Source organism: Cavia porcellus, unplaced genomic scaffold (assembly GCF_034190915.1).
Source record: "Cavia porcellus strain 051 isolate PalLab524CR breed Dunkin Hartley unplaced genomic scaffold, mCavPor4.1 scaffold_1, whole genome shotgun sequence".
Lineage (NCBI taxonomy): Eukaryota > Metazoa > Chordata > Mammalia > Rodentia > Caviidae > Cavia > Cavia porcellus.
In genome coordinates this window covers 42,605,216-42,626,659 of record NW_026947484.1, presented here as the reverse complement: position 1 = coordinate 42,626,659, position 21,444 = coordinate 42,605,216, and the positions used below count along the sequence as shown (strand labels likewise).

Here is a 21,444-nt window from a genome sequence, read left to right as displayed (position 1 = left end):
AGTAGGTATTGATTTTCAAAATTTTCTTCCTCTTGATTTCTCCCTTTCCCACTTCCCTCCTTCCTCTGTCCTTTCCCTCTTTCTTACCTTCTTTCCCTACACATTGCTTATATGTGAAATCTTAAAAAGTTGAATTTACAGATACAGTACAATGGTGGGTAGCAGGAGTTAAGGAAGGGTGTGGTTGGACAGATGTTGGAAAAAAGCTACAGAATTTCAATTCAATATGAGTAATGTAAAAGTGGTATCTTCATAGACACCAGGTGTTAATTAAGTATCAGTAACTGCTTAGAGAAATTCCTAAATTTTTTGAGGTGTTCTCAAGGCTAAATAGAAAGGACTATTAAGATGAATTTGTGGTAGTGATTATTGGTATAGAGACATAATTTTTTCTACAGGTCTACTTTTGAAAAATTTTATTGCTGTAGAGACTTGTGTGTATGAGTAAAACCAATGAATAAAGTTATATAAGATTTTATATTAATACTGTTCAGCAGAATTTTGGAAGGAAAATTGCACATTGGTTGTGGATCGTGCTGTCTTAACTTCTAAATTGAATGTATGTTTTAATATGTTGACATCAATGTTTTCTTTTATACGTTATTCTTTTAAGGATTTGTTGATCCTCAGAATTCTGAACAGTTAAAGAATGTCAGCTTATTGCCCAGATGCTAAGTTCCCTTGTTTTTAAGATCTGTCTCAGCCTGATTAACTGTACTTAGCTGTCACTTGAGATTAGTTGTGCTATAGTATCAGTTAGAGATCATACTTTGAGCTATTGCTACTCAATGTCTTTCAAAGCTTTAATTAAAAATATCAAGTATATGAAGGAAATATGTGGAATATGTTTTTTACTGTTCTTCTAGGTCAGCTGTTCTCATCCCGATGCATGACTGACAAATTTTTGTGCATAGTAGAAGTCCACATCGCGAATTCTACACTAATGTAACTTACTTGGCGTCACTTTTAACCATATTGCTTCATCATCCTTCCATTTCTGAAATTCCTCTAGCTGGTTGCTATAACCATACCAATCAAGTTCCTAATAAATGGTTCTCCAAAGTAGTTTGTTGTTAGAAAGATTTCAAAGTTAATGTTTACAGTTCTCCATAGTGTTTTTCTGAGGATGATTTACAACTCCCATTTACAACTCTTGGTCTGTAATGTTCTTTCTGAGGATGATTGTACTTCTTTTTGAAAGAGCTCCTCTGTTTTCATTCAGCAAGTATCAATTTTATAACTGGCCATATTTCCATTGCTATTTTGACTCCTAAAATGTTTAATATGAACTCTCCATTTTACTATATATATATATATATATATATATATATATATATATATAAATTTGTTGTATTTACTTTATTTTAAAATTTTGAATCAAGACTGGAAGATTAGATATTAGCAGGTCCAGTATTATCTCTTGACCTTGAACTAATACTTTGTGGGGTTTTTTGCAAGTTGTTACTTTAAAATGTTTGTTAAAGAGAATAAAAGAAAAAAACAATGAAAACAATACATAATTTCAAAACAAGATGGTAGGAAATTAACAATGGTTATTACATTGCATATTGTTGTCTTCAAAATGATTGCTCAGGTTACCAGATATAGTCATGCAAAATTGATCTAACAGTGTAAGCACTGACTGTTCCTTTCAATGAAATAATAGAATGAGTAGGACAATTACCTTAGCTATGTATATAAAGAAATATATATGTATTTTGCCCTTACTTCTTGTATCCTATTTTCCCCCTTTTATTCTTTTGATTTTTCCCAGTCCCAGTTGTTCTTTCCTTTGGGGAAGTTCCCTTTCTTTTCACAATATCTATTATATCTTTTGGGTTTACTCTTTTAGATTCTTATATGAGGGAGACAATAAAATGTGGACACATGCAAGTCTCATTTATTTCACTTACAAGGATGGTCTCTAATTGCGTCCATTGGTGTATAAAAGCCACAACTTTATCCTTTATAGCTCAGTAGTACTGAATTGTCTAAAAATACCACATCTTTTTTATGCATTAATCAGTTGATGAGCATTTGGATTGTTTCCAAGGTTTAGCTATTACAAACTGTGCTGCTATAAACATGGGTGTACTTGTATTTGTGTGGTATGATGTTTTCTATTTTTCTGGGAAAATACTCAAAAGGGGAATAGCTGGGTCACATGAAGTGTTTTGAGGAATTTCTACACTGATTTCCACAGTGGTTTTACCATTTTACATCCCACTAACAGTGGAGAAGGACTCCATTTTTCCCACAGCCCCACCAGCATTTCTTGTTGGATGATTTCTTCATGATATCCATTCTTTCCAAGATTAGATGAAATCTCAGTGTTGTTTTAATTTGCATTTCTCAAATGACCAATGATGTTGAACACTTTTTCGTGCATTTATTTGTGATTTGTGTTTCTTCATCTGAGAAGTGTGTATTCATCTCAGATGCCCAATTTTGGTGTGAATCTTTGAATTTGGTTGTTTTTTAAATCTTTTTCTGTTTAGGTAGAAGTCTTTTGTCTGAGGGAAAGTTAGCTAATATTTTTTCCCAATTAGTGAGTTTGTTTTTCACTTTGTTGATTTATTTTGTGGTGCAAAACCTGGTCTTAAGATAAAAGTACAGTTTTAAAAACATTTAAAGATTGCTTAAATATTCATCTTATTTTTTAAAAAAAATCTAGACTCAAACCTTTAAAATGGGCCAGTACCCTTCTGAGGGTCAAGTCACTTTTCCCTGTGGCTTTCCCCTCCTCAAGAGAGGCATACGTGTTCCCAGTTCCAGGAAAGAAAGCCCCTATTTTCCTTGAGGATCAGCACCCTATTTCTTTGACTGTATACTTTTAAATATCCACCAAATAAATCTGCACTATTATTGGCCAGTCCTGAAAATTCTTTTTCTAGAACATGAGTCAATAAACCTGCAAACATAATCTTCAAATAGGATGGGTTTGGAATTCTTTTTTTTTTTTTTTTTTTTTTTTTTTTTTTCGGTACTGGGCATCAAACTCATGACCTTACGCTTGCCAGGCAGGTACTTATGTCACTAAGCTAAATCCCCATTGAAGAAAAACACTCAAAGAATAAAAACAGTATTTCTAATAAAGCAATCAAGGTGAACATGCTCTTGAGAGCCATGGAGAAACCTATGCCTTAACTTGATAATCCTTCCTGAATTTCTAAGGAAGATGAGATAACACTTTTCTAGGAGGTTCTCAGACTTACAATACTGCAGAATCTTTCCGAAGGTATGCTAAAAAGAGCCAGCAGATCTTTTTTGAAGAAGGGAGGTTTTGATCTGAGGTAGAACTTGCGATGCTCCATTTTAACATATTCTCAGGTGAATCTGATGCCGCCAAACTCGGGGCTCCACTTGGGAAACCACTGCTGTAACCTGTAGAAGCCAGAGATTCCATTTCCAAAATCTGGAATGAGTTTAATGCATTTTTAGCTTAACTTGTAATCATTGCCTTTAAAAATGAATTCAGATCAGCTTTTCCACTGTAAACATTATTACTCCCACCATAGTATTATTGTACTGGCTTATATTCAGCAACTTTCAAAATAAATAATTGATTTAACCTTTATGAAATGTCTTTTCCTTGAGGTGCTAACAACTTTCACTCATAATGTTGTATTTTCATTGGATTTAGATAGCATTTAGAGGTCTTTCTTTTGTCCTTATACCTGCATTACTCTGTTTTCTTCTTTGGAGAATTTGTGTCCTCGTAGAGTTTTTGTCTTTCTAGTTAAGAGTATATGAATCTTATATTTTGCTAGTCAACTCTAGAAGTATGTGTTTGAATAAATCACACCATTCCACATATCTTTGATAGCCCACTCAGCCAACACCAGATGCCACCACCACTAATATCAACAACTTCTTTTGTGAGCTGTTTTCATATAATGTACACACTGCTGCTTTATTTATTACACCATCTTTGGATTTACCCTCAATGGAATCTAAAGAACTCCATCTGTAACGTGCTTCTTTGTTTCCTTTAGACAGTTGTTAAAACTAGCTCATGTAGGGGCATAGATTGACTACTCATTCCTATGAGTTGGATTGTTATGATTACCATAAATATGAAGTTTAAAATAATTCTTTATTATGTCCCTTTTATGCAGGTGAAAAAAGACAGATTTTACTCAGATCTCTCAGCCAAAAGTAGGGCTTTTGGTTGGTATTTATTTCAAAGGTTGAATTATTTTGAATTTACAAATACTGTGAATTGTGAAATCAGCATTCTCCTTTTTAGCCTTTTTTACTGTAGAGTTAATTACTGGCTTAAATAGCAATTGTTTAAATTGTAAAAACATTTCTACAATACTACCATCATTTTGAATTTATGTTGTCATAACATTTGCATTAAAAGATTTAAAAACTATATATATATTTTTATCTGCTTTACAGATTCCTAAAACAAGTGAGAATACACTGTGATAGAATTGTGGGGGCAGCGGCTGAAAAAATAAGAAGTATGAAATATAAATGACCTTTATTTTAAGAATGCGGGGAGAGACCCTCCAATACCCTGGGGTGCGGGATCTTCCTGGGGTCAGAGATCTCTCTTTGGGACACGTGGAGTGGAGGCATACATGTAGCTTAGGTTGGAGGTGGTGCCTGAGGGTGCATTAGGGATACACATGTAACCCACTGGTATTCTTTTGGTGACAGAATTAAATTCCTAGAGGTGGGGAAGATAGAACCATAGGTAAATTCCTAGGGGTGGGGGAGATGGAGCTCCTCGGTTTCTCCTGAGGCTTTACTGGCTACAGTGTCGTGTCTGGGCCAAAATCCTTTCATATCCTGTCTTATGTATATTATTATTAGGGAAAGGGGCAGAGATTTCTTTTTTTTACTGCTTCCTGCTGTAAGGGGGTGCTGTACTGGGGTCTAGGGGAATCGACGGGATGACAGTTGATGCCCATGTATAAGCTGGTGCCAGGTGTTTTAGCCAGGACAACTTTATCATTGGTGAATGCACGTATGTTAGACTGGAAAAACAAAGAGACAAGATGTTATGAGGAGGTGTGGCACTGTCATATTTAAGGACCCAGGTGGGATAGAAGGGAAAGTGCCTTTGATTTAGACATGTCATTTATATCAGGATCATGTTGAGGTAGAATCATTGCCACAGTAAGGTAGAATTCTGAAAAATAATTGTGGGGTTAGGCGGGGTGAAGTTATGAGAAGTGATTACTCCCCCATCTGAAAGGGTAAAAGTTAAGAGGGTAGGTAGGTAAGGTTTGTCTCTGGTATGTATGACGTTGGAGTCTTTAGGAAATACTGTTGAAAGCCCTGCTGTAAAAAAGGATAAGAAATTAGAAACCAAATTGGATAACAAAACATGACAGCCTGAGAGTTGTTTTAGGACTGTAGAGTGAGTGGTGGAGGGAAGATTTGCACCACTGGGTTGATTTGGGAAGAAGCAGTCTGGAACCTGCACGAAATAGGCCCTGTTGGTAAATGGCATAGGTTGACCCTTAATATCTCCTCATAGAGATTGAGGACTTAATATAGCTGCCTGAAAACTCAGGAAGAACTCTGTAAATATGGCCTCTATGTCCACAAGTATAGAGAATGTCTTACCTGAGACTTTTAGTGGGACTTGGGACCCTGAGACAGACACCTTAAAGTGGGCTGTTGTTGGCCCTGAGCTCTGTCAGTCTTCAACAGCAAGTTTAAGCAGATCCGTCATTGATGAATCTGGCAGTGTTGTCATTTCCTCTGAGGGCTAGAAGTTAAGTTGGCTTACCCGCTCTCTAGTGGCTAGGACAGTCCAGTAGCCCTGAGGTAAGGTCTCAAAGGAACTCAAGGATGGGGCACTCTCTTGCCCAATGTCTCCTGCTGCATTTGAGGCATGGCCCATGGGGGGGGGGTGCAGGCAGCTCCACCTTGTGTCAGTTTACCTGTCTCAGAACTCCAAGTGTCACAAGTGTTATTGTTATCTCTGTTGTTGAAAACATGAAAAGCCATATTAAGGTCTCTATGAGGTTTGAAGGTCAAGTTTTGCCTTTTTGTTTGGGATTTGGTGTACAGTAGAAGGTATCTATAGTATTAAGTAAGTATGCAGGAGTCAAATGTAATCAACAGGGTATTTATGACTTTAGTAATGGCTTCTCATAAGGAGGACAAGGTCCAGAGAATTTTAGGAACTGACATGCCATTTATGTCATATCTCTTTATGTTGTTAAAATGTTTAATGCCATCTGATTTTTTGGAGGGTGGCCTGTTTAATTTTTACCTTTTTATTTAGGAGAGAAATCAGCTATGGTATTATTTAATATCAGTTGAATATAGTTAATTATGGCTTGGTTGAGGGCTGAGCCAGGGCAGGCAGACAGGCTGGGAAAGGTTTAAGTCTGGCTTCTGCCACAGTGTTGGTTTGGTTGTTTTGAATATATCATATAACCCTTGTTTTGGAAAAGAGCTAGTAGTTCCCAGCAAAAGGAATTTATAATTATTTCTTAATTTTAGTTGTTAAACATGTAGATTGATAACAGTACAAGTACAATATAGGCAGTGAGCTTAATATCAAACATTAAATGGCTATTTTAACATTTGAATGCCAAAGAAATTTGTGAAACATCTGTAAGCATATCATGGCTGGAACACAAGAAAAGGCAACAGAAATAATCAGAACTTTATAAAACACAAATACATCATCAGATCAGCAACTATGAGTTGTCTGTTGTGACTTGTTGTGTTTGTCTATGAGCTGGCAGCCAGAGTCACGCTTGAGGTTGGGGGCGGGGATTGGTCTGGCCATGGACAGAGCATGCCCAGTGTGGGGGCAGCACAGGCAGAGTGTGTGCCAGATGTAGCATGTGGGGTGGGGCTGGAACTGCCCGGCAAACACACACAGGCAGGATGGGGGAGCGGCGGTGGTGGTGCACAGGGGCGGGGCTGGAACGTGGCCAGGACCCTGCACGGGACCCTGCATGAAGCTGGGGCACCATGTAAAGCTGGACTGCTTGTGGGTGTGTGGAGTAGGGTGCAGCGTGAGAGCCGAAACACCTTGCAGAGTTGGGGCATGGTGTGAAAGCCTAAAGCAGCCTGCACATATTTCTCAACACTGTTTGGGCGCACCTCCCATCTGGGCAGGGATTGGGTCAATGCACAAAATGGGAGGGGAGGGGAAGTGGCGAAGAAACAAAGGGGACGCTGACGGGAAAGGACACACATTCTCAAAACAAAGGCTTAAAGATAGAGAGTTTTGTAAACTTGTTGTCAGTGTGCTAAGCCATATAGGTATGGTTTTTTTTTGGGGGGGGGCACAGAAAGTGGTCCCCAAGATAAAATCTGGTGTGGGGTCTGTCCCACGGAGTTATAGCCAGATGAGGCAACGGACAGTGGTCTACTAAGTTTAAGTCGTCACTTTTACTTGTTTTAGACCCGTCGATATTTTGGTTCCAAGCTCGTAATAATTGGCTTTCACCAATATATATATGAGTGGATTTTATTCCATGGAGTTTAGTAATGGCTCTGCCCATGAGAACTTAAAAAGCTCTGAAGGACCAGAGAGTCTCTCAGTGTGAGCCCAGGTTGGCCCAGGAAAAACTCTGCCTTGGGCTGTTAAAGGATGTGAGACCGTCACGCTAATCCATGGAAAACAGAGAAAACCCACATGGGGCCTGGCCCAGTGGCAATCTCTGGGGGTTGCTCACCTGTGGTAAATTGGGCTGGTGTTGTTTGCGAACCAGTAGCAACAAGTTTACAGCTCCCGAGTGTAGAAGTGAGGAGTTAATGCAGGATGCAGTCCGGTCTGCGAAGTGGCAGGGGACTCCGACTGGGAGAGCCTCAGGAGTCTCTCATCTGCTGTTCTTGGTCAGGGAACCATATGATAGAATTGTGGGGGCAGTGGCTGGAAAGATAAGAAGTATGAAATATAAATGACCTTTATTTTAAGAATGTGGAGAGAGACCTCCGATCACCTGGGGTGCGGAATCTCCCTGGGGTCAGTGATCTCTCCATGGGACATGTGGAGTGAAGGCATACATGTAGCTTAAGTTGGGGGTGGTGCCTGAGGGCACATTAGGGATGCACAGGTAGCCCATTGGTATTCTTTTGGTGCCAGAGATAAATTCCTAGGAGCCAGGATAGAGATAAATTCCATAGAGCCATAGGGAAATACCTAGGGTGGGGGAGATGGAGCTCCTTGGTTTTGTCTGAAGCTTTACTGGCTACAGTGTCCTGTCTGGGCCAAAATCCTTTCTTACTGTGTTAACAGGATTTTTTTTTTTTTTTTTTTGAAACAGGGATTCACTATGCAGTCCAGGCTAGCCTTGAATTTACTTATTAGCACAGGCTGGTCTTGAACTCACAAGAATCCTGCCTCAGCTTTCCAAATGCTAGGATTATAAAAATGCACTACCATGCCTGTAAGAAATATTACATTCTAAATATTCGATTTATTTTTTACTTTAGTTTCTTCACATATTACTATGGTAGTCATTCCATTTGTTAGTAACTATCAAATTGAGATCCATGTCCTGTGTTTATTATCAGAAACTCTATAGCAATAATAAGGCATTAAATTTTAAATAGGGCTACCACTGTGGACAATATAGTTTTAACTTCTGTAACTCTTAAATACTTTTGTACTCAGGTGACTTTTTATCTTTGAGGTACATAGGATTGCAAATGTACAAAATGTGTGTGTGAATGTGTCTGCATGAGATGTATATGAATGTTGTAATGTCAAACATTTTCTCTTGCATTTGAAACTTTATCCTGATGAATTTTCCAGATAGATTCTACCTTCATTTGTTTCAATAATGCACAAGACTAACATTAATTATATAAAAGCAAAATTATAGTGGACACATTTAACGTGACAAGGAAGACTGCAACCACAAGTATTGCAGCTGGAGAGACAGCTTGAACTCAACTCTGACGAAACAAAAGCTCAGAATTTTAAAATTCAACAGAGTGTTAATGAAAAAGAGGAGGGAAGCTTTTTCAGTGAGATTAAGCCATCCATCTTTGCTAATGGATTCTTTTCACTTTCAAAGTTATGCTATAGCCCTCCCAGAAACTGGGAGGCTGGCATGTCACTCAGAAACCTGAATGATTGCCTGTCAAAAGAAATGGCCCTTGGGCCCTTAAGAAAAACACTTCTGAGTCCATGATAATTTCCCTCCAGAAAGGACTGAGAAATAATTCACAGATTCTCTAAATTTTCGGGTTTTTCTGCATAATGCTCTAAGAAAAGGAAGACTGGATCCTTGATCATAAATAAACTTGTTTAATGTTAGTCAAACTGAAAAAAAGATATGTAAGTAGTTTTCATCAATGGTATTACTGTGGGAAAATTTCCAAGCCATACCAAACTGAAAGGAAGACTCTTTATACCAGGGAGATACGAAGGCAGCAATTAATTTTTACACCAGTGGACTGTTGAATCTTCAAACCAGTGGATTGTCATGGGATAATTCCTCAAAGGCAACAGAGCTGGACTGAGGAAGACTTAAGTTTATATAGTATTTAGAAGCAAAGGTACAAAGTAACTGACTAAACATTGCATAATTAGTTACATACATTGAGTCATATATTGACAGGCAGGCTAGTATTGTAACCGAGGAATTGTCATTGTATAGAAACACTCCTGGGAAAGGGCTCTTCAGAGTGAGCATAGTTAACACAGGGACATTCTAGGATGGGGTCCTTAAATTAGCCCAAGGTATTGCAGGTATAGACAATTCCTCTGTCTCAGTTCTCATCAGAAGTGTGGAACTGGCCTTCAGACACCATCAAGGTCAATTGAATTCAGCAGAAACATGGCCAGAGACTTCTAATGTATAAATTTGCTATCTTATGTGTTTCTACATTATAATTATGCCCCAAAAGTATTGACTCATCTTTTCACTAAATAAGAAAGTTAATTTACATCAATTCCTTATTCATATGGATGTTTTCCATTTAGTCATGTAACACATCTAAGTTATTTTGCTTTTTAGTGTTAAATGAAAGAATGCATTTAAATGATTTAAGAACAGTTTTCCATTAAATTAAAATGTATAGTGGACATGTTTGCAACATTAATGTCTTAAGAAACAAACAACAACAACAACAACAAAGAAATAAGCAACAATTTCATGTTCCTCAAACTTGGGCAGCAAAAGAAAAGGTAGAACATTACGGAAAAGCTCTGTGACCATAGTTATGACAAAATAATTTTGAAAAATCTTTCCTTTTGTTGAAAGGCTGATTTTACAGTTAACTTCTTGTTGGAGAACTGGAAAGTAGCAGGGAGAGAGCCATGACAATTATGACGCAAATGAGCAAGCCCTTTATTTATTTTAGTAAATGTTATCTTATAATTATTGGCCATAAAATCTAGTAAAGCCACAAAAGAAATTTCCAAGAAAAAAGAATCAATACTGTATGGTGATATGGAGTGTGAATGACATAAAAATACAGAAGACCTAGAAAATATCTTTGCGTTGGTGGGCTAAGAGGTCTTTGCTACTTTTGAGCCTTCCATGACATCAGTACTCAGAATACCCACGTGGAAGATGCTGAAGTGAGTGAAAAATTGTCGGGACCATGAAGATCCCTCAGGTTTCACTTTTCTGTCAAGAACGTGCCTCAATAGACTGAGGGTGTATGAGAGAAAAGAGAAGTGTTGGAGTGTGGTTATGACCTAATCAAATTTCCACCCTGTGAACGTGGTATACGGAAGACAAGATACTGAAATTTCAAAACGAGTGGATAATTGAAACAAAACAGAAGCTCAAAGTGCAGTGACACCCGCTGGCAGATAGAATCACTTTGAAAAGGAAAAAGACACAGGATTTCAGAAAGGAAGAAAGCAAGAATGGTAATGGAAGACTTTGATTTGGGTTAGTCTCATTATTTTCATTCCATTTCAGTTTCCAGGGCTACAAAATCTACTTCATAAATATTAAAGACGTACTCTTTAAAAAACAAAAGACGTTTCAAGACTCCAAGTCTCAAACTGCAGTTCATTTTATAGCTCTTTCTAATCCTGTGTCCTTAGTAACTAATAACATATTATGTAATTCACCCTAATCACATTCTAATAGTGTCATGGTATTTTTAAATTTGATAGAAATATGAGTTTGAAATGTTCATTAAATTTGGGTGAGAAAATTGTGTTACTCAGTACTCCCTTACTGGAAGAACTTGGGCTAAGTCACCTGGCCAATTCAGATACCTTTTACATGATAGTCATATTACGAAAATGGTCATTTCTATTTATGGCACTGATGTGGTCAGTTTGGTAATTTATGGATGATGTCTGCTTTCTCAAACTCAGACTGAAATAGTAAGAATGATAAAATAATTATGGTGATATAATTTTATTATTATTTTAATTCACTTCTTTCCCTTCTCAAGGAAGGACTTATTCCAAAAAAAAAAAAAAAAAAAAGCATAATTTGTGTCCACCTGAAATATTCTCTTTCATTTTTAATACACCTGTACAGACCTATCCCAGTTTTATTGAGTACAGACATTGGAAAAAACCATTAAAATTCAACTGCATTTTGGTTAAACAGTTTCGATGATTAACTGCAGTAATTAGTTTTGAGTAAATTCACAACACAAATAGAACCTGGCTACTTTATAATTAAACAGAACCTCAACTTCCCTTCAGCATCTGATTCTGCATTCAAATTATGGAGGATGCTAGATTAAACCACTTGCAGGAGAAGAGTGTGGTGGTGTTCTATTGTTGTTCTTGCATTGTTAATGAGTTTCCATTCAGGCCACAGATTTGCAATTGTAGTGTCAGACAAGGGAATGAAGATGAGAATATTTAATAGCATATAAGGTGAAAAAAAGGCCTTTCTATCCCTACTCATTTGTTAGATTTAACATTTTCATAGTTTTTATACTAACCTCATGTTATCTCATGTTATTTCTCCTCCTCCTCCTCCTCCTCCTCCTCCTCCTCCTCCTCCTCCTTCTTCTTTCTTCTTCTTCTTTTTGTTTATAAAACTGGTTTATGGTGAAATTTAACTACATTCTCATACATCTCTGTTTGGGACCAGAATCCTGGAAGGAATAAAGATCAGGAACTAAGGTACCAGTTAGGTTATTAACTCTTCAAGAAACTGAGGTAGAGGGTCTTGTTTATAACCAATGCTTGAAATATACAGAAGCTAGTACATTTCATTCCTTCTTAATACTATTTCTATATTTCAAAATGTTCATTACCAAGGAAAAAAACACGAATAAATTAACATGTTTAAAGGTAAAATATGTTTTCTTGTACATCAGGAAACAATGAACATAGTGCCTTGAGGGAAGGTGGGAAATTAAATAGTTCTGAAATGCTGTGTGTTTTATAACTTCAATTTACCCTTAGATATCTCTTAATTCAAAAATATCAAGATTTTTTTCCTGCTTTTCGCCTCTTTAGTCATAATTTTATTTCTACTGAGAAATTATATGTACTGGATGATTCTGTGATATTTATGTTGCAAAAGTCTAAAACATTTTCAATTTAATTATTTGTATAAATATAATTAATTTTATTACAGTTCCAATATAATTTTCAATTCTTTTCAATGGTTCTCCTCAGTTGATAGATTTCCTTAGGTTACTGATTTCCAGACTTTACTATCTACACTAGAGCTGAGGGATTGTCTACAACTGAAGGATTCTTTGGTAAATACAAGGACCACCTCTGAGGGTGTGGAAATATGATATTATTGTATTTAATGTCTGTAAATTCTTCACCAAAGCAAACTTTTACTCTTGCAATCAACACTCATACTTCCCATGTGCTACTGTATTTTAATATAAACTTTATTAACTTTTTTTTTTTCTGAAACAGGTTTTAGGTATTGTATGTGTACTGGGATGTCATTTATCTTCCTCCTTCCAACTTTTGTCAGAAATAATCAGCAGAGCTCTGAAGCATGCAAGGAGGCACTGTGGCCTGAAATTCTGTCTCCTTTACACAACCGGATGTTAGGTAGCTGATATGCCTGACACATTATGTGACAAATATTTGGCAGAAGCACTGAAGTGAGATCATCTCCTCTGTTCTGTACAAAATCTTCTTCCTTATACACATCCTTATATTAATATTGTTTTTTCATGGAGTATCCTCTTTACCTACACCAACACCCTGAAACCTAGAGGATTTCAAATCGGTTCTCTCTTTGTTATGGTTGTTATGATTGTGTTAATTTGAGCAGTTCAAAGATTTAAGTAAGAGACTCGGCTGGGAGCAAGGGTTCTTACCCATAAGCATTCTCATCTTGTACAAGGGGTGGCCAAGGAGATTTTGGGAGGGCTACACCCACCCTGGAATGAGGAGTGGCCTGTGTACAATATAAGGGAAGAGAAGACGCTTGTTTTCTCCACTTTTGCTCTGGCTGCTTTTGCTGGTTGCTGATTTGAAGTATTGCCCCTGTGCCATGCATCCAGCTGATTATGGACTAAACCTCCACAAAGAGTGAGCTAAATAAACCTTTCCTTCTTAATTTTGGGTGCCGGGTATTTTTTCCCATTTCTCTCAAGGTGTGTTGGAACACTGGATTATAAAACCAACTCAAACTTAACACAGCCTATCAGACTGAATGGAAACAGTTGACATCTGTAAAGTTAAACCACTGAAATGTGAATGATAATTAAGTTTAATGAGAAATATTGAGAGCAAATAATGGAAACATGTATAGGATTTGGTGACAGTAGAGTAATGTGCTCCTTCAAGCTGTTCACAGCCTCCTTAAGGAGATAGGTACTTAATTTTATTTGGGCTGATTATATATATAAAATCACTTACTACCTTTCAAGTTGCTTTCCTGGTATAATTTATTTCTAGCTGCTTATTCAATTGGCATCTGGTGAGACTGGAGAGTACTTCCTTTCTCATACAAATATTTTTGTTCTTTTTAGCAGAAGATAAATGAATAGAGCATCATTTTTTTAATTTATCTGATTATATTATTAATGATTTCTGCACCTATTCCTCTCAGCAACAATTTGTAAGGTTTTCATTTCCAGAACTCTATCGATTATAAGACGTGCTGTGTCTGGGGAGTCATTTCATTTATCGCCTCGGAGTAATAATCAGTGGGTTATTCTGTGTCTCATTCTTCTGAAACAGATTTTTAGCAGAGGTCCAAAATTTGGCACCAGATAGTTATTTCCAAAGAGATACTTTTTCATTGAAGTGGAAAACACTGTTGTCATTTATTTTTGTTCTGTCTAAAAATTTAATTTTTGAAATTTATGTATTGCATACTTTACATTTTACAAATAAAGTCATTTATTTTATAATTTAAATTCTACAGCTTCAGTCTAGATACAATCTCATTCTCTTCCTTATGGAAGCCACAAAACAACTACTCCAAGTTCAAACTCTGTCTTTCAAGCCTAAGCTTACAAAGCCACTTAGTTTTCAACAGTGGAAGTCTGCTGTGGAGCAGACAGAATTCATAGGCACAAATCTACTTTTTTCCTCCAATGAAGTGTCAGCAGCAAACCTTACCCAGAAGTCTGCAGTGAGTGGCCTCTGTTTTCTACATAAGCCGCCTTTCATTCATGAGCATCACTGTAAATCTCAAAGTCAAGAGACCTCCGTAAAAGCAGATTTAGAATATTCTCACTAGAAACCTGTCAAAATGTATGTAGTCCAACTCGGTATTCTGTTCTCACAATATTAATAAAAGGGAGACTATGGTTGTATTGGAGTGCTTCCAAATTGGTTATGCAGGACAGAGGCTTAGCTTTGTGCCAATCTTTCACATGCACTGCAGTACTAAACAAGTACCTTTTGAGATTCATCCATCACAATTTATGATACATTAAGCCAAATCTAATGTTCTCTCAGGCTGATGTTAGGGGAATTTCAATATTCAGGCTAAGCAATTGCATTTGGGAAAAGGGATTTCTCTTTCCTTTTCCTGAAGAATGCTTTTAGTTCTACAGAGTGTCTTTAAGTCTATTGGACCCCTGCTATTGCGTAGTTCTAATCGCAGATTGATTTTGAGTTTGAAATCTTAACTGGTAGCAGGAAATGACTTTAAATTAACATTGCATGAACTACTATAAATTGTTCACTGAAAAAGAGTATTTAATTATAAATGAAAGAATCTACTTCCAGGCTGATTAACTATATTAAACACTACATTTTCAGACCTCAAACACAATTGTTAATAAGTTATTTCTCACAATGCGTTCTGAGGGAGCTAATACTATCACCTCATATTTTTATAATTGATGCATTTGACCCATAAAAAATAGATTGCCCCTGTTGGACCACATAAAAAGGAAAATATAGATTACAAATTCTCATGTACCCATGTAGCTCTAATTTACAGTGCTGTATTTTTACTTTTATGGGCAATTGAACTGAGAAAATCACATGCACCCTATTATTTTCTTCAGACTGTTTCTGTTTGGAAGACATAATTATTTTGCTTCAAAGACAGTATAAACAGACATAGAGAGATAGCACTCCAAGAAAATGATACAATCTATAAGTTCTGATATTTTATAACATCAATACAATTAGCAAACAAGGCCCTTTTTTTCTGTTTAGAATCATGACATTGAGTAAACCAGTATGATTGACTCAGAAGAAATTATAGAATTTTTTGATACCAAAATGAACAAATTTTTTAGGAATAACATTATTTTTAGTTCATTCTTTAAAATACATTTATTTATATCACTTTAAAATCAAATACTATAATTAACTATCATATTTAATCTTGACTGTAGTCCTACAATCTTTAAATTTTGTACTTTGTGTTTTGCAAGCTATTTCTCATGTGTGAGGGTCTGTAACACAGAAAGTGGATCTCATATGTGAGGGTCTGTAACACAGAAAGTTTTTTTTAATCAGTCGTTATTGAATTGTTTAGCAGTTTAAATCTGACTTGGCTGATGAAATTAAGATTTTGTCAATGTCTTTGTCTCTTTAATAGTGAGTGTGATCATAGAACTACAAAACAATAGCCACAGAGTAAGCAGCAAACCTTACCCATAAAGCTTTCAGTTGTTGATGTTTGTATATTGCAGGCAACATACAACATAATTATGATAATTATGCTAAATATCCCAATACGTAATCCCATCACAGTAATAATGTTACTATACATAAGTTAATATGTAGAATTTAAAATGTTTTCATAAATTAATATGTAGATTTCTCATATCTCTTTCAGAATAAGGAAGATTCTAATAAAAATATTTAGTCATTGGTGAGGTACTAACAGAAGTAAAGATGCTTACCATACCATTTACTTTGATTTATTTAGAAGATAAAAGAATAATCTATTTTTCTATACTTCATTTTGTACTATAGAACTGCAATTGCATTTGAATTATATGTATACAATGTTATTCATCAAATATGGTAGCCAAATATGGACATTTTCATTTTGTTTCCCTTTCTGAATGTATTGTGAAATCACACTTTTGGTGCTTGCGAAAATATAAATAAGTGATTTCTGGTACTAAAATTATCACCACAATTAATCCTAGTTTTGTCCTGTAGTAAACTTCTTATAACAGTGTCATCAAGAATAACTATAATTTAGAAAGCTTCATTTTATTATGGACAGTGTAACAGCTAATAGATCAAAATGTGATGCTTTTGTTTTCTGATTTTTCATTAAGACTGAAAGTACATTTTGTAAACAAAAAATTGGATGTTCTTTTTTGTGATTTGGACTTCTTCCAGCATATAAAACATTTTATAACTATGTAGTATGTTGCTTCCCAGTTTGGTGAATAAATTGGGCTACAATGTATGTGTATCCAAATATGGGGGCTTTGGTTATGTCTATTTTGTTCATTTTAATCAGTGACTAATCTAGTACCTAGTCCTGAAAAGAGAGTGTGTTTTAAGATATAAGAAAGATACAAACATTGTTTTTGATGTTTGTTGTTTCTCCTCACTAGGATACAACTAACAAATCAGTTGAAAGTATTTGAGGGTAAGGAGTAACTTTTTCAGGGTGTGAGAATGTATTCATCTTAGTTCATTCTATGGATGCCTTCAAATTTAATAGTTTTCCTTTACCTTTCTGGAGTGAGGAAAATCTGGTTGAATTCAGGAGATATTATTCAGCATATAGTTAGAAGACCTATGGTGTTTGAAGGTCCACTAAATTTACTTTCTTTTTTGACAGTACCATTATGCATGAATCTTAATGGTCAGTGAATGGCCAGCATTTTATTCTGGTAATTGTGTTTCACTGAATCTACTACTGTCCGTTACGTAGGGATGGTGATATTAAAGGAAATGCAGTGGATGTTAGAAAAATTTTTAAAATGCGTGTATAAGACAGTAGTAAAAGGAAGCAAACTGTTTCATACTGAGTCCACATTGTCATTCAAAGTTCAGGCCCTTAGGAAGCTTGTGGCTCTTCCAGGAGCTTTCTGGTGGTCATTACTACTGATCCAAGTTGTCAGTGAAGCACTGACCTTAGACCCAGAAATCACTGGTGTAAAGATTTAAATAAGGCAGATGTTGTAAGCCATCTGCCATCTGCCTGCCAGATTCTTCTGGTCCTCTGCATACAAGAGCCTGGAAACAGTTTTAACTGGAAATATCCATGTATAGTAAAATAAAGCAGTTCGCAGAAAATGTTCTCAAAATGCTTTTGCTCTTCAGTTCATATTATTTCTAAATCTGAAAATGCCTCATAGATGTGATTAATTCTTACTGAACTACTTGTAGTCAGAAAGTAAATACAACCCTTAAGAAAATATTTCATTTATTATAACATTTGTGCAAGATTTGTTTGGGAAATTGTGAAATAAAAAATGGCAGGGCAAGACACTAGGCTAAATGGCCCAAATTATTGTTTTTAACTTTAATTCCCTATGAGCATATATGAACAGATTCTAATCACTTGTTTAAAATCAATGTTGACAATGTTTAAGTATAGTTCAGTATATAAACCTAAAGCATTATTTATATCACTGGAAATATTTCTCAACTTATGAAAAATACTGTGGCTATAGTGTTTAAGTGGTTTAGGATATTAAATTATTTCTGTATAGCCTAAGTAAGACTTATTGGTGTGCACACTGCTTAGAAATATTAAATAAACTTATGCATGTTTTGTTTTACATTACTTTAGCCCATTCAGAGAGCATAGTCTAGAATCACAGTAAAGTTATCACAGTAATACTAACTCCTTGTGGAAATTTTATGTTTTAGCATTAAAAAAAGGACGGTTTTGGATCACTCCAGATCCTTATCACAAAGATGACAACATCCAGATCGGACGTGAGGTGAAGATTTCTTGCCAAGTAGAAGCTGTCCCTTCTGAGGAGCTAACATTTAGTTGGTTTAAAAACGGTCGTCCTTTAAGAAGCTCTGAGCGGATGGTTATTACACAGACTGATCCTGATGTCTCCCCTGGAACAACCAACTTGGATATCATTGATTTAAAATTCACGGATTTTGGGACGTACACATGTGTAGCCTCTCTGAAGGGAGGAGGAATTTCTGACATCAGTATTGATGTTAATATTTCCAGCAGCACAGGTAAGAATCTTATTGATGATACAGAAGAAGTTCACATTTGGAATAATTTCTTTACAACAGGCAAAAAGAGTCTTTAGTCAAGCAAGAACATTCTTACTGTGTTGATTTCCTAAAACCAAATCCTATCACTCTGACCAATAAATATCAGCTTGTAAGGTATTGTTTCTTCTATTTGATTCAGATTTATATATTTTTTTAAAATTATGCAAATAAAGTTAATAGCATTGATAGAGACATGTATATATCTCTGGGCTTCTAGATTAAGTAATATCACCTAAAAATTTTATGTAGAACTTTAAGATATATTAATAAACAACAAATGCTTAGAAAATTGAAACATTTTTAAACAAATAGAGATGATTGTATTCTAAAAAAAATCCTGAGAGATAATTTATGAATATTTAAATAAAATATATAATAACATTACATTTTCTTGTCAAAAAACAATGATAAAAGTATTAAAGTTACAATCACCATGGGCTTTTTGGAGACACTTATGGTGAAAATATTCACAATGAAAAAAAAAATAAAACACAAAAATAGGGTTGAGTGAAATTCCCTTTTTAAAAAATTAAAAATGAAAAGATGCTATCAATGTTGTCTTTATTAATTTTGAATGTATAGATCAGTAAAATTATGGTGGTTTACTCTGGCAGAATGTATGAGATTAACTCTCAGGATGTTTTTAAGCCCTGTGATTCTATGAAGTACAATGACTGCGTATTCAGAGAATTCTAAGGTAGCCGTATTTGCTTTGCAGCATATTAGCAGAGTGAGTTTTAACTGAAGATTCTTGTTCAGTGCCAGGTGAATGATATGTTCTGAGAACATATCTATGATTGTAGGAGAGAGATTCTTTTCGAATGCATGTTTAACAGTTGGCTTTTCTTTCCCACTTAGGAAGCACTTGACTCATATATTGTTATCCGTCTGTGACTTTGTGCCTTTTCATGGCTCCAAATTGCAGGGCACACTGGGTTGATTTTAATTCTTAAGGAACATAGGTTTATACTTCAGACTGACAAAATATGCTTACTTTTCAATATCCTGCTTGCTAAAGGTTCTTCAATTTGTATCTGCTATAATAAATTTGAAAGAAAGTTAGGATGATGAAAATTTGGTATATTTTGGACATTAGTCTCTTTTTTAGGTTACAAAACCCCCACTTTTTCAAAAAAAAATCTAATTGATCTTTATTTATTGTTGATAGTATTAGCCAGTGGGTTTATTGAGGATATGATTGTTGATATGTCTGATCTGTTATTATCCATTTATGTATTCATTCAATCAAAAATATCTACTGGTTACCTGCATCAATGTGCTAAACAACACTATATTGGCATTTGTTTTAGATATTTCCTATAAGAATAAGAAAAATCTAGTAAGATCCATGGGCAGCTGTTCTTATTTTCTGAGAAGAATGCTCCAAAGGTGTAATCATAAGCATCACTTTATATTGTTTGGTTGTCTAGTTTTTGTTCACCTTCTCTTTTTCAGAACCAGTGGCATAAAATCCAGTTAAAAGAATCAATTCTTTTATCTAAAAGGACTCATGGGATGGGAACCTGATGTATTTTTGTGTGCTTAACAACCTTTAAATCAAATGTAAAAGGTCAATGTAAGCCATTTGTAGGGCTTGGGATTTTTGTTCTTTTAAAAACAAGAATGGGGAAATGCAACAGAATTGTTTTTCCACTGTTCAAACTCTTTCAAAGAAAGGACAGTTCAGAGTGCCATAAAGGATGCATTTAATCATACATACTTTCTCCCTCTGCCAATCTTACACCCAGTTCCACAATCTCAATATGTATTCCTGAATGAATATTTACAGTTCAGCTTTGCCTATATAACATTTAAAAGATATTTAGCGCCGTCTTGCTCCCTATAATGCTAAATAAACCACGAAATACTTCAATATGTATTTCTTTTTTAAAACAATAGAAAGCAATACTTAGCCTCCAGACACACTCCCAGAAATGACAAATACCTTTCTCAGGCATAAGCATGCTCAGGCTATTGATGTGGAATTTTTAGCCTAATGTTCATTGAAGCATGAATGGCAAATTCAAGATCAGTATTATAGCTATTTCTTCTAATTATTTGAAGCACAGTCAAAATATAAAATGGTACACTGGGAATTCAGTGGCACAATGTACACTGTCATTAACTTGATGACATTAAACTGTTTGTAAAAAAAAAAAAAAAAGAAAAAAGAAAAAGGAAAATTTTTTCTCCTGCTTTGAACACTGCATTACATAAATAGACCATTTATAAATAATTAGGTCAGTAAACTGCTAACATCCATAAAAAGATAGCTTTCTTGCTAAAGTGCAGGTATTTAAAAGTAGTATCTAAACAAAACACAAAAATGAACTGAAATGAAAGCTTAGCTATCACATCTAAAATTGATTGTTTTGTTTTTGTTTTTGTTTTGGCATTTATACTATTTCCTCCCTCCACCATATACTGCTGGAGTTCCAGGGCCCATTCCTCTAGGACCCTGGCCGCCCACAGTCCTCGCACCTCCTTGCCCAAAGTATTCGGCAGGCATGTCGCTTCCCATCATGAAACCACTCGTGGTTGCTGGTAGAACTGCGGATTTAGCTTCATACCCCTGCTGCCACCAACATCTGGAGGTGGGGATTTCTGTCCTCCTGAACCATGTGGATCTCACATGTTTATTGCTCCTCCGCCACCCATTCTCATGTCTCTTTCTCCTGGATCCATGTAGCACATTCAGCTGTAACGTTCTTCCATGTCACTTTGGAAAATCGTCATCTCTTCCTCCCTTCCACTTGGTTCTCCTTTTGCCTCAAATGCATTTCTTTACCTTTCTGCATTGCTCTTCCGTACATCTGTCTTCCTGGAGTCTCATCAAATCTTGGCGTAAAGGTTTGCCTAGCGCTCATGACAGGCATCTTCCATTTCACTTCAATTTGTCTTTTGCATCGTTCATGTTTTTT

At 35.7% G+C, this 21,444-nt stretch overlaps 1 protein-coding gene across 2 annotated transcripts in view; it reads left to right on the top strand.

Annotated features, from left to right (window-relative positions):
* Mdga2 (MAM domain containing glycosylphosphatidylinositol anchor 2) overlaps window positions 1–21,444 on the top strand; it is an 839,948-nt gene that overhangs the window by 524,347 nt on the left and 294,157 nt on the right. For both annotated transcript variants that reach the window (XM_063247142.1, XM_063247137.1), the window contains exon 7: window positions 18,152–18,481. In XM_063247142.1, coding sequence (XP_063103212.1) covers window positions 18,152–18,481 — 330 coding nt within the window. The remainder of the gene's footprint in view (window positions 1–18,151; window positions 18,482–21,444) is intronic.